Source organism: Rattus norvegicus, chromosome 2 (genome assembly GCF_036323735.1).
Source record: "Rattus norvegicus strain BN/NHsdMcwi chromosome 2, GRCr8, whole genome shotgun sequence".
Lineage (NCBI taxonomy): Eukaryota > Metazoa > Chordata > Mammalia > Rodentia > Muridae > Rattus > Rattus norvegicus.
The window spans coordinates 133793182-133808216 of record NC_086020.1 but is presented as its reverse complement, the minus strand read 5'-3'; the positions used below and the strand labels follow the sequence as shown (position 1 = coordinate 133808216).

General features: G+C 36.9%; 1 protein-coding gene across 2 annotated transcripts in view; it reads right to left on the bottom strand.

Moving 5' to 3' along the window:
• Positions 1-9653: 9653 nt before the first annotated feature.
• The window catches only part of Tgap1l6 (GTPase activating protein testicular GAP1 like 6), a 49579-nt gene continuing 44197 nt past the window's right edge, over positions 9654-15035 (bottom strand). Inside the window, exons 23-24 of one of the 2 annotated variants that reach the window (XM_063282877.1) lie at positions 11984-12217; positions 9654-9902 (exon numbers count right to left, since the gene is read on the bottom strand). In XM_063282877.1, the coding sequence (XP_063138947.1) occupies positions 12020-12217 (198 nt within the window). In that variant the 3' untranslated portion in view covers positions 9654-9902; positions 11984-12019. The remainder of the gene's footprint in view (positions 9903-11983; positions 12218-15035) is intronic. The other variant, XM_063282878.1, reaches the window with a different exon arrangement.

The window sequence follows — 15035 nt, the reverse complement described above, 5'->3', positions numbered from 1 at the left end:
TAACATAAAGATACTTTACAAAATGTACCAACCTAGTTTCATGATACGGAAAATTAGAAGTACATGAACATGTTTTTAGCTTCATTCCTTCCTAATAAAAATCGATGTTAAAACATTGAGAGAACTTTTAAGTAACATAATGTATATAGTGTAAATAATAACACTGTTGAAAATCAGAGCATTCATAGATTTTAGGTTGAAATCTGACAAGTTTCCAACAACATTTTGTGGTCATGGTTTGTAAAACAATTAGATAGGAATATAATCCTTTCTTATTTCTTGGATATTGAAAATTTGCAGAAACCATTGTCCTGGATGCTCAAATCATACCTCTCCTAACGTGACAAATTTGAATTTTTAGGGGTTTGGTATTGAACATTGCTACCATAAGTAACTTTTCATGAACTCACTTTTGAGTTAAAAGTTAGTTCACATGATCTGGAGGAATGAAGACAAAAAAAATGTCTTAATTTCTTTAGACTACTGTGAGAAACATATTACTTATTATAAAAATGCCTTTATACTGGAGCCTGGATTGGAGAATGTATTAATAATTGTAAAATTATCACTTTATTTCCTAGGAAAAAAACAAACTTCTTTTGCAGTTGGTAGACCAAACACTAATGTACTTTTTTTGTCTGAGTGCTCTGCTAAGACTTCGAATACTATATTTGAATAAGTAGGGAGAGAGTGGGCAGCCTTGTCTAGTCCCTGGTTTTAGTGTGATTGCTTCAAGTTTCTGTCCATTTATTTTGAAGGTGGCTACTGGTTTGCTCGATATTGCCATTGATATGCTTAGGACTGTCTCTAGTGGGAGAACTGTGTTCTGATGATTCCAAGTAGCCTTGATTTCTGTTGTTTTTATTCTTGTGCTTGCCTCTTGCCATCTGGTTCTCTCTAGTGCTGCTACCTGTCCCTTGCTGTCTGTGACTGGAACCTGTCTCTAATAGCATCCTGATTGTGTCAGAACTCCCCAGAGTTCAGCTATTTCTGTGATTCTGTGATTCTCGCATCCTGTGGTCCTAAGGTCCTGAGATCCTGGGTGTGTCAGAGCTCCTAGGAATCAAATATTCTCACAGTGTTGGAAGAGAAGGTGAGGAACCAGATCCCTGGGTTTACTCCAGTCAGTGGAGCAACTTGGAAGTAACCCGTTTCTCTGGCTGTGCAGGTTTCTGTGTTTCCTTGATTTCTGTGTAGTCATAGTTATGATGTGTATTGGGAAAATGTGGCCTCAAATGTAATCTTGAGTTTATCAGAGCTCCAGTGGTCCTGGTTGTGTGAGATCTCCTGAGAGTCAAGCTTCTTTGTGATCCTGGGATCGTGAGATTTTGTGAATTTCAGGAGTGGGTTCCCTCTGGGTGTTGTAATAGTGGATGCAGAGCCAGCGTGCCATGAGTGCTTTGTGTCCGGATTCAGGCCATGTTCACCTGTTCCACTGGCTGGGCTGGGGTACCTATGTCTCTAGATCCTGGGGGATCCAATTCCTCTAGGTGCTGGATTACATGTTTTGTCCTCTCCTGTCATCCTGTTCATTTCACAGCACCTGGGAGTCAGGCGTCCTATCGGTTTTGGAGGAGTTGGGGCAGAGTCAGTGTCCCCAGTTCTGCTCTTGTGGCAGGTTCAAACTCTGATCCTGGGCATGTAAGATCACCTTGGCTTCGAGATTAATCTGGTTGGTGTGGGACAGGGTGCGGATCCAGTACCCAAGTTCTGTTCATTGCCAGTTTATTCACAATATTTAGGATATGGAACAGTGTAAATGTTTTTATACTGCTGCATAGACAAAATTGTGATACACACACACACACACACACATACACACACACACACACACACACATATATATATATATATATATATATATATATATATATATATCACAAGCCTATTCAATTGTAAAAAACCTGAAATGACTCTTTAAAGTAAATTGATAGACAGAAAAAAAGCCATTGTTTTAATCTGATATCCCAAACTGATAAAGCAAATACAGAATACTCCCTCTCATCTATGATAGTTAGCTTCAAATTTTATATGCTAAAGAAGGAAAACAGAAGAAGTCAAAAAATAAAAGGGACTATTTCATATTGCGTAGAGATTCTAGATAGGGAAACAGCAAGAGAAGTGATAAGGAGCATAAAAATTATGTTCCTCTTTTATTTACAAAATTACAAATATTACACCTATGTATATATAATTACACACACACACACACACACACACAGACACTCATATGTGTGCTATGACATTTTCACTAAAATGTCCCCCCCAAAACCTCCTAGAATGTCTGCAATAGCACCAGAATTTGTCATAAAAAAATAAACATTCAGTTTTAATTTTTGTGTTGTTTTTGATACTGCTCAAGAGACTCTCAAACAATGTAGGCTCTTGCCCTCAGATTTATTCTAGAGTGTTACAGAGTTTTCCGATTGCTAAAGACAACATGCACCGCAGATATAGGACTCAGAGTGTCCAATATGGATTTGCCCTGAACAACTACTTCATGATTATGATATTTTGTAATCCTGGAAGGTTTTATTCAGGCTTATAATGAAAGCAACCTACAGGATTACAAAGTTGTATCTGAGCTTTGGTCTGAAATATTTTATGGTAAATTATGCATATGTCTACCAGATTCTCTGACTCTATCTATGAGCCAGTGCTGAGGAACCTCGTCAGCATAGGGAGGGCCCTTAGTGGGAACAGGAACAGTGCTGATCAAGAATGACTTGGAGCCAGGAGTAGATGCAAGCTACTATTTCAGGGACTCTGTTTCTTGAAGATTCTCATCATTCTTTATTTTCTTCTCTTTTCTCACCATTCTTTAGACTTTTCCTCAATAATCATTCTTCCTTCTCCCTTCTCATGCTTTTAACTTTCTCCCAACTAGAGAGCCTTAACCCTGTCTTTTATTGAGCAAATATACAACATCAAGGTTTTACTCACTGTTAATAATCACCAAAAATTCGTAAATTTACGTAAAATCTGTGAATCTCAGATCAATAGTCCCAAAACCTGTGTCCTTAGAGCAGAAACTAATCACAAAACAGGAGTATATTTCCTTAAAAGTTTGCACAGCTTGTTCTTCATAGGTAGCTCTTACAATTTCCTGGTACAGCAGACAGCATTTGTATTAAATATTTTTACAGTAAAAACAGAAAAGTGACAGACTACTAAAATTAAAATGATTGCTTACAAAGTTTATTAAGACTGCAAAGACTACTATGTTGATACCTTAGTCTTATGGCACAGGTCATGTTTTACATTTGTGAATTTCCAATTAATTTATAAGAGTGAGTTATCACTTACACATTGAACAACATCTGTTTCTGTACCTAGTAAATACTACTCAAGTGATCCCAAAGCTGAGGGGCTAAGGCATGTTCCTCCTAACCACCCCAATGCTTTACATTCTCAAGTGAAAACACATACAGTCTTTGTTTTTTTTTTTGTTTATTTCTATATTTTTTTTATTAACTTGAGTATTTCTTATATACATTTCAAGTGTTATTCCCTTTCCCGGTATCCGGGCAAACATCCCCCTCCCCCCTCCCCTTCCTTATGGGTGTTCCCCTCCCAACCCTCCCCCCATTGCCGCCCTCCCCCCACCAGTCTAGTTCACTGGGGGTTCAGTCTTAGCAGGACCCAGGGCTTCCCCTTCCACTGTTGTTCTTACTAGGATATGCATTGCTACCTATGGGGTCAGAGTCCAGGGTCAGTCCATGTATAGTCTTTGGGTAGGGGCTTAGTCCCTGGAAGCTCTGGTTGCTTGGCATTGTTGTACATATGGAGTCGCGGGCCCCTTCAAGCTCTTCCAGTTCTTTCTCTGATTCCTTCAACGGGGGTCCTATTCTCAGTTCAGTGGTTTGCTGCTGGCATTCGCCTCTGTATTTGCTGTATTCTGGCTGTGTCTCTTAGGAGCGATCTACCTCCGGCTCCTGTCGGTCTGCACTTCTTTGCTTCATCCATCTTGTCTAATTGGGTGGCTATATATGTATGGGCCACATGTGGGGCAGACTCTGAATGGGTGTTCCTTCAGTCTCTGTTTTAATCATTGCCTCTCTCTTCCCTGCCAAGGGTATTCTTGTTCCCCTTTTAAAGAAGGAGTGAAGCATTCACATTTTGATCATCCGTCTTGAGTTTCATTTGCTCTAGGCATCTAGGGTAATTCAAGCATTTGGGCTAATAGCCACTTATCAATGAGTGCATACCATGTATGTCTTTCTGTGATTGGGTTAGCTCACTCAGGATGATGTTTTCCAGTTCCAACCATTTGCCTACGAATTTCATAAACTCGTTGTTTTTGATAGCTGAGTAATATTCCACTGTGTAGATGTACCACATTTTCTGTATCCATTCCTCTGTTGAAGGGCATCTGGGTTCTTTCCAGGTTCTGGCTATTATAAATAAGGCTGCAATGAACATAGTGGAGCACGTGTCTTTTTTATATGTTGGGGCATCTTTTGGGTATATGCCCAAGAGAGATATAGCTGGATCCTCAGGCAGTTCAATGTCCAATTTTCTGAGGATTCTCCAGACTGATTTCCAGAATGGTTGTACCAGTTTGCAATCCCACCAACAATGGAGGAGTGTTCCTCTTCCTCCACATCCTCGCCAGCATCTGTTGTCCCCTGAGTTTTGATCTTAGCCATTCTTACTGGTGTGAGGTGAAATCTCAGGGTTGTTTTGATTTGCATTTCCCTTATGACTAAAGATGTTGAACATTTCTTTAGGTGTTTCTCAGCCATTTAGCATTCCTCAGCTGTGAATTCTTTGTTTAGCTCTGAACCCCATTTTTAATAGGGTTATTTGTTTCCCTGCGGTCTAACTTCTTGAGTTCTTTGTATATTTTGGATATAAGGCCTCTATCTGTTGTACGATTGGTAAAGATCTTTTCCCAATCTGTTGTCTGCCGTTTTGTCCTAACCACCGTGTCCTTTGCCTTACAGAAGCTTTGTAGTTTTATGAAATCCCATTTGTCGATTCTTGATCTTAGAGCGTAAGCCATTGGTGTTTTGTTTAGGAAATTTTTTCCAGTGCCCATGTGTTCCAGATGCTTCCCTAGTTTTTCTTCTATTAGTTTGAGTGTGTCTGGTTTGATGTGGAGGTCCTTGATCCACTTGGACTTAAGCTTTGTACAGGGTTTGTTTTATATGCCTTTAACATCTCAATGGCGAGACCACTTCCTAACCTCCAAGTGCCTAAACTGGCCCCTCTGATATCCCCACGCTATTACTTGCTAAAGTTTATATTCGTCTTTGTTGCCCTGGACCCCATTGGGCAGCCCCCCCCCCAGGCCAGCATTTTCTCTGCCTCTTACATGTCAGCTGCTCCTCTGTCCTGAACCTCTCTCCACTGCCTCTGTCCTGGTGAATCTCCATGCCTCCTTCCTCCCTGGTCCTTTTTCCAAGCATCCTAAACCTGCTGCCTCTGTGTGCCCTGCCTAGGCACTGTCTATCAACATCTTTATTTACCAATCAGAACCAACTGATACAGGGTTCCTCATGCTTCAGGACACTACAATAAGCATGAGAATAAATCTTCTCCAATAACAATTTGTATAGGGTTTGTCTGAGAACAATTTCCCCAAAATCAGAAAGATAAACGTGTTAAAGAACTAGGAGCATAGAAAACATCAATTAGACACATAATAATCAAAGACTAACTGAAATGAGAATTTAAAATACAATACTTTATGAAGGAAAATGACCAAGTCAAATAAACAGCTGACTGCATTAGAGCAACACCTGACTTTTCAATTGATATTCTAAAATATAGTTTGGACTGGATCAACATCCTCCATGTTGTAAAAGAATACAGATGCTAGTCTAGACTATATTACTCAGCCAAAGTATCATTCCTATCAACCAAAGAGGAGAATCATTACATAGTTTAATCACCAGTAAGTCATTTCTCATCAACAATTTTGTTCTACATAAGGAAAAGACCAATCTGAAGATAAGGTATATACTGAAGAGGACAAAAATGATAAATAACCCTGTAGTCATTCATCAAAATGGGGAAAATTATATGGCAACAAAATAACAAAGACCCATATACTGCTCATTAATAACTCTAGGCATTAACAGTCTGAAAACGCTAATATACACACTATCAGTTTGGATAAAAAAAAAGTTTCCATCTTTCTCTTGCATTCAAAAATACACTTTGTTTAGATCCAATTGCATACACTTGTTATGATGCAATTGTCTACTTTTCTTTGTATAGGTTTCAGGTCCCATTTAGTTTTACATGTTCCTTGGTGTTGTCCTTGTTCAGTTAAAGTTTTGGGAGTCATGTTGGGGAGGCTTTATGGGTGAGATCAAGGGTTCATGTTTGAAGACATCAAGGAAAGTAGGAAAAAAATTCTATAATATATTTTCTCCTAACAACATGAAAAGTATTACAAATTTTATTAAGCTTTAAATGATAGAATCAAAGGGTATTATACATCAGTGTAGGTTTTTCACTTTATAAATCTTATTGATTCATGAGCAGGAGAAAATCTTTCCATCATCTGTTATGTCTTCAATTTTTAAGATATTTTTTGTTCCTTTCAGTTGTATTCTTCGTTTTTTTTCTGTACTTTTTTTGGTTTTGTTTTTTTAATCAAAAAAGTAATTTATTTCTTTGTTAGAATTTCCATAGGACACTTAATAATTTTGAAGTTAACTGTGAATGAGGGGTTTCATTGATTTACATTTTGTCAAGTTAGTGGTTTTTTAAGAAGAAGTGCTCACTCTGTTGGTTAATTATTTATGTAGTTATATGTCGAGTTTATAAGATATATGAATGTTTTTTTGGAATATTTAGGCTCACTTATGTTTACTATCATCTGATCATCAAAAAGAGAACTTTGACTACTTCAATACTAATGTGTGTCCCCCTGGACTCATTCAAGTGTAAGATTGAAACAAGAGTCAATTTTGTATGATCTAAGATGTTTAGGGCAAGACTTTGGTTCCATAATAGTTGATAAATACCTAGAAGATGGGCAGCACACTCTGTAAGGAAACTGTAGGTATTAGAATGATTATCATCCTTGAAGAAATTAGACTGTCACTGCTAAATGTTCTTCACTTAACTCAGTATGGAAAGCATTCTCTTATTACTTGAAATTTCAATTTTTAACATTTCAGACTACAATCAATTATGGCTAATCTCAGATGTGGAAAGAAGAAAAATAAGCCAAAAATGAAGGAATTGCATATTTATATTTCATTCATAATTACCTAGGAAAATGAATTTATCTTGTAAAAGAGGGATGAAAATTTGTAACTTGGACAAGGCAAAGGACCTTTAGGATGGTCCTAAAGAGAAATAACAAGGCATAAAGTGTTGAGCTATAAAGCGGTACTTAGCAATAACATTTTTTTCTGAGATAACAAGTGAAAGACCCAGAACTATGTTCAATGCTGTGGTAAAGAAATTACATCTAAGTCTAATCACAGAGCAGTTGTTTACAACTGAGCTGTTAGTGCCCCTTATTGCGCCTACCCTGATATCTGATACTGGTTATTGGCATATTTCATAGGTGTTCAATGTGGGTACAACTATCAGTTACTTCCCTAACATTTCAACCTGCATACTGCTTTAGCTACCTTAGAACCTTGACTTAAAGAAAGAGGTTTCTAAGACATATCCAGATAGAATCAGTTGACTGCTGAGACATCCCTGTAAGATGTATTTGGTAACAGGCACTCAAGCCCACATATCTGACAGGAATCCAAGTGCTACCTAAAGCATCCATATTTTGGGAAAAGTTCCATGAAATGCTTTAGCAATTGAAAGAATTTCTCTCAAAAGTATTGAAATCATGGCTGGTGCACGAAATCTAGTCAGATTTATGGAGCTACTGATGTAATAAACCTTAATATATATCACATAAATTTACTAAGTCACCAGGTTCTTTACAGCATTCTAAATATTAGTCTTTTATCCACCAATAGGTGGGGCCACCATCTATCATCAAAGAAGCCTCTTAGAACAGAAAATGCAGACCATTAAAGGAAACAAAAAATGTACACAATGTAGAGATAAGTGCATTGTGGAATACCTACCACTAGTGAATGTATGTACATTATAGCTAAACTCTCCATAGCTCAGGGAACATTGTAGAAGAGGGTTTACAAAGACTGTATCAGACACCATACTTGAAAGTCTCTTTTGAAATTGCCTTTCAACACCCATATAGAACGGGAGTGGGACGGGTTAGGGGGATGTTGGCCCGGAAACCGCGAAAGGGAATAACAACCGAAATGTAAATAAGAAATACTCAACTTAATAAAGAAAATAAGAAAAAAAAAGAAAATAAAAAAAAAGGGTGCAAAACCACAATGACTGCGGTACCAATGCAGTATTGAGGCAATGGTCAAAATTGGATGTGTCAAAAATGATCGGAAGCTAAAGATAACTGCCAGAATATTAATTTTTCCAGAAATTATCTGGATGTGGATTGTCTAATACACACTGAACATCATGGAAACCATATTCACACACACAAGAAAATGGAGTCAAATTGTATTCATATTTTTAAAGATACATATATATGTAAATACATATATAAAACAAATTTGAAATGTTTGAGATTGCAGGGACTGAAGGCAGAAAAGTCAGCCTACAGTGCTATAATTCAATTTTCAATAAACATTTAAAAATAATAATAATAAACGAAAACATTATGATCTTATAATAATATGAGTTCAGGAGAGACCTATGTAGAGTAATTATGGAAATAGTCAATTACTTTATTGGAGGTTTTTTTCTAAAACTTCGATATTTCAAATTTGTATTGCAGACCCTTTTATGATAGACACGTTATGAATAAAAAATATTTCATGTTGAGGTCACAGATATAACAAATATACTGTATGCTTCTGTGCATTTCTGAGTGTATGTAATGCATGTAGATATATGTGTGTGTTAGTGCATGTGTGGGTGTGCGTGTATACCTGTGTGTCTGTGTGTGTCTGTGTGTATAAAACATATACAGAACACATCATTAGTGATATATTTACAGCTTTGAGCTTATTGAAAGTTAAGAGCCTCTAGTATTTGCCTTTCTCTCCCCTCTCTCCTCTCTCCCCTCTCCCCTCTCCCCTCTCTCCTTCCCCTCTCCCCTCTCCTCACCTCCCCCCCCGTCTCTCCTTCTTACTCTCTTTTCATCACAGGTCTTTTTGATCATTACTGAAAATCTGTCAGGAATATCTGGCCAAAAAGATCCTGTTAATTATTTTCTCCAATTCCGATTTGCATCGAGGTAGAAGCTTCTGGTCTAGAGATGCTGGTGTTAGAATACCCAGTGTTGTTTGTTTTTTACAGTAAGTTTTGATGACCCAAATTCATGTCACAAAGGCTGTATCTCAATGGCTAAGGCACCTATGTTTTCAGATCATTTTGTATATTCTAAAAACCATGATCCACCTCTAATTTCATCAAGTATGATGATTAATTTTTATTGTTACTGGAATTTTATTTAGAACTTTGTATGGCACTGGATTCTAGGCATAACACTGAGGGATTTTTAATGACATTAGCTTCTGGCCATACTTTGGTAACTGAGGTCGGAAAACTAGTACTAGAAATGGGCTATAAACTGAAAAAATGCTATTTTCCAAAGATTATGAAGAATTATGAACAAGGCACATTGCCGTGTAAGCAATAAAACAATTTAATAACATTTATTATAATAGCAAACAATATATAATAGGGAGAATAAAATAAGTTTAATGAGGGAAAATTATTTGTAGCTAATATAGGGAAATATAAAGCAGAAGTAGGATCTTGTAACAATATCTTCTGCTACAATTTAGTGGGCTGTAGACAGGAACATGAAAATAGAATGACCTTAGAACATCTTCCCGTCATCCTCTACCACTTATATGTGGTAGGAGTTCTGTTTTCTCCTGTTAAAAGAAACAAAAAATGTCATTGTTAGAAAGATATTCTCAGATGATAGATTTATGTCACTTCAGATAAATGCAAATAAAACAACACTGAGATTCCACCCCATACCAGTCAGAATGGCTAAGATAAAAGTCTCAGGTCACAACATGTGCTGACGAAGATGTGGAGAAAGAGGAACAATCCTCCACTTTTGGTGGGATTGCAAACTGGTAAAACCACTCTGGAAAACAGTCTGGAGGTTTCTCAAAAATCGGACATTCCACTACCTGAGGACCCAGCTATACTTCGGTGGGCATATACCCAAAAGATGCTCCAACATACAACAAAGACACATGCTCCACTATGTTCATGACAGCCTTATCTATAATAGCCAGGAGCTGAAAAAAGAAACCCAGATGCCATTTAAACAGGGGAATGGATTCAAAAAATGTGGTACATCAATACAATGGAGTACTACTACTCAGGTATCAAAAACAATGACTTCATGAAATTCATCAGCAAATGGAATGAACTAGAAAATATCATCCTGAGTGAGGTAAATGAATCACAGAAAAACACACTAGGCATATTCTCATGGATGAGTGGATATTAGTCAAAAAGCTTGAATTACCCAAGATGCAATCCACAGACCACGGGAATCTTAAGTAGAAGGATGACTAAAATATGCATGCTTCTACTCCTTCTTAAAATGGGTAAAAATATCCTTAGGAGGGGATATCAAAGCAAAATTTTGAGCAGCGACTCAAGGAATGGTCATTCAGAGCCTGCCCCACATGGTGCCCATATATATATATATATATATATATATATATATCCACCAAAACTAGATAATATTGGTGAAGCTAAAAAAAATTGCATGCAGAAAAGGACCGGATATAGATCTCTCCTGAGAGAAACATCCAGAGCATGTCCAATACAGAGGTCAATGATAGCAGCACACCACTGAACTGAGAATAGGAACCCCTTGGGGGGAATTAGAGTAAGTACTGAAAGAGCTGAAGGAGTTTGCAACACCATAAAAACAACAATGCCAACCAAGCAGAGCTTCCAGGGAGTAAACCACTACCAAAAGACTAGACATGGACTGACCCAGGGCTCCAACTGCATATGTAGCAGAGAAGAGCCTTGTTGGGGCACCAATAGAAGGGAAACGCTTTGTCCTGCCAAGGTTGGAACCCCAGTGCAGGGGAATATGGGGTGGACAGAAAGGGGGATGTGTAGAGGGAATACCTGTATGAGGGAGGGGGAGTGGAGGGGATGGGGAATTATGGACAGGAAATCGGGAAGGCGAATAACATTTGAAATGTCAGTAAATAAATATATCTAATGAAAAATTTAAAAAAAAACTTGCAAGACATACTTTGTTAGTATACTTTAAGTAATGAATATTTTGAATTGTGTTTTGGTTTGTAGAATTAAAAAATAGTATAATAAATAAAAAAGAAAATGAAACACGATTAAAATAAAAGAGTAATATTCAATATATTTTCTTAATTCTATATGGATATGAATTTGAGTGTCACTACCTGATGATTAGGTGTGTTTTAGACTTTATCATTCTTCACATATATTTTAGTGGATCCTATGCAATTTAATATTTATACCAATGCTAAAAATTTGGCAAATTGCCTCTCATAGGAAATTTTTAAAAAATTAGTATTTTTGCCATAGGATAACTAAGCTGTGGTACAGGGATTAAACATTCCAAATGTTTTATTGGATACATGAATCAAATAACTGTTTCTACATTATCTTACCCAAAATAATATTTTCATATGAATGATATTTCCTATCAGTTAAGGATCATGGGAAGAAGGAAAATATTGTAGGATTCTTACAGGGGCTAAATAGTCTATCATACATAACTGTATGTCTATAGATGTACATAAGTATATGACTATATATATATGTGTATATGTATAGCATGTATTTAAGCACAATTTAATGAAATTGTTGTTTAAAATACTTCTCATGCTCTAAGTTTGTGACCTCATTGCTGCTTTGATTATAACAAATATATGGAATCAGAGAATGATATTGTCCTTCCATTCATTTGATGACTAAATAAATCCTTTCATACCTGTAGGACTTTCCTGCAGAGCTGCATATGAAATATTTAAATTTCATTATTGTAACAGGTTTTTCTATTGAGTCCACCTATGATTTTGTTCATAATAGTTGATTTGACATCAGAATTTATGATATCTGCAGATTTATTTATTACAGCAGACCTTTTCTCATTATGGATACAATATCTATTATCATTTTCAAATATTTGAATGTAGTTGTCAATCATGATTTCCATAAGAGATATCTGTAATATACAAGGCAAATTCAAGAGTGTCATATCACAGAGTTAACAAAATGAAAATTTAAAAATGAAATACAAAATTATGAGAAAAAAAAGTTGCCACAAACAGATAGGAACCCATGAAATGAAGTCTCTGAAATGGAGCCTCTAAGATCTTGGCATTTTACTGAAACTTGTTAAAGTTTCATATAGATTGCAAGGAACAGAAGGACTACTCAACCAAAGCAACATTTCAGAACTGAAAAGGCTCTACATACTGTGAGTGATTCAAATTGATGACAGTGCTTTGTTGAGTTTTTGGGGGGAACTGTGTGTGTGGCTTTGTAGTGATGATTTGAAAGGAATGCCTCTCTAATTCCAGGCAAATTTCTGCTGGTTTAAGTCCTTTGGCAATGCTGGTGGAATGTGCCACTGCTTAGAATTTGGAGTCACAAAATACAAGTGACCATTCTCAATGTACTTTCCCTGCTACAGGTTTGCTGCCCAAGATAAGAGCCATCAGGTCTCAGCTTCCTGTTTGGTTGTTGTTCCTGTCTGCAGCCCTGCTCCTCTGTCATGCCATTGCAGGTCTATACTCCCTCTGCATTCTAAGTCCCATGGAAACACTTACTTCAATAAGTTTCTAAGGTCATGTTTTTATTTTTTTGTTTTATTTTTATTTAATTGCATTTCATACATCCTCCCCTTTCCTATTTTCCCTTCCACAAAACTTGTATCTCCTCCCCATGCTTCTATGACTGTAGTCCCTCATTCGTCTATCCTCTCCTGCCTCAACACCCAAGCATTTCCATACCCTGGGTCATCAAGACTACCCAGGACTAAGGAGCTCCCCTCCCCGTGATGCTCAATAAGGCAATCTTCTACTACATATCCAGCTGGAGACATCAGTTCCCCCATGTACACTCTTTGGTTTTTGTTTTAGCTCTTAGTGTTTTAAAAGTCAACAGTGAGGTGACTGAGAGAAGAAGTTGGTGAGAAGAGGGAGTCTTAATTAAGGAATTTCTCCACCAGATTGACCTATTGTATGGGGAAGACTAAAGTATATTATCCTGATTAACCTTGGAATTCATAGATCTCCAGGTGGGTGCAACCTTTGACCTATTAGTCAGAAAACAAAAGATATGAGATACAATGTGGGAGGGAGAACTAGTACTAAGTTTCTACTTCAGTTCTTGCCTCCAGGTTCCTACCCTGCTTCATTTTGGGCCCTGACATTTCTCAGTAGTTAACTGGTAACTGCAAGTCTATCCCAGAGTGTAACCTGTCTTGCATAAGTTGCTTTTCATCAGTGTTTTGTCACAGCATTAGTAGGCAATGATGACACTTCTTAAATTAAGCAACACTGATGAGTTACTTTTCTTCTGAGATGATGACTTAGGTTAAGTCAACTCTACTCATCCCATAGGTTTCTCCCCAGGATGCACCTATGTCTATGATTGAGCAGTCATGCACAGGATAACAAAGAAATGATTCTTAGGGAAATCAGAATCAGTGAATTGTCTTATTTTATATGAACATAGTACAGAAGAGATTTACTTCCTTGTTTTCATATTTGACCATGCAAAAGAACATATTTGAAAAGATTTGTCCATGAACAAACAATAATTAATAGCTATTAAGAGTGACAAAATGTATCTATTGCTTCATTTGGACAGAACATGTAGGTTGATATAGGCTTGCATTTTAGGATTCCAGTATCTTGGTAATTAAAATTTCACTAAAAAGATATGTGTCTGTCTATCCAAGCCAAGTAGTATCCTGGGTAGATTCCTATTCAAGCTGTCACTTAGGCTATCCTCCTCCATCGTGTGTAACATCACTATATTCCTTCCTGTGGACCTAATCCCTGGGAACTACTAGTTAAAATATACTGTGCTTTCTTTCCTTTTTTACTTTTTATTGCCTTTCTTCCTTTTCAAATTTATGTGTCCTTTATTGAATCTCTGTAAATTATTCATAATGTTATTAAGCAATTCTCATTTCATTTTTCAATCCTTTTATATCTCCATTGGTATCAACCCCCCTCCATAATTTCAAAAATTACAATTAAATAAAGTCTTAAATTTAAGTTAAAAATTTAAAAAATCAAACTAATATTTGAGAACATCTCTAAAAATGCACTGTGTGAGATGTGTTTTGCCATTAGGTGTTACACATTACACCCTTTTGGTCAAACAGGTTTACTTGCAGATGTACATTGAAATAAGTCACTGGTCTGGTTCAAACCCTCTGAATTTTGCTACGCCATCAATACTGGAAGTCCCCAGAAATGCCCGTCCTTCTATAATCTGGTATATTGTAGTTGACTTTAATCATTGTGATCCTTCAGCTTTGAGTCTATAGGACCTCTCTGCTTCATATGCTCCAGCAGCAGGATCTAGGTCCCCTACATAGATGTAGTAGATGTGCACTTTGATCTCAGGTAGTTCCCCTAATTATTGTTGGGTGCTGGCTGTGACTCTGTTGTCTAACACTGGATTGGTTTATTTTAGCTGGGCTGCTTTGTCTGGCTTTAGTTGGAGTAGATACACTTATTCCTGTTGTGAATTGATGTATGAGACTGAGTTGGTGTCCATGGAAGTTCTACACTACTGAGATAAAAGAGAATGGAGGGAGGAAAGGGTTGCGAAGATGGGCCTTGGATGAAAGAACTGCAATCAGGATGTAGAGTAAATAAATTAGTGAAAAATATTAATGTGTATGGTTTTAACATAAAATTAACAGCTACAGTAGACCTGGGAAACTTAAAACTGTACCTGAAATATGGTAGTGGTAAAATAATGGAAAGCATACATAATAATGTACACCAATTCTTGGACTA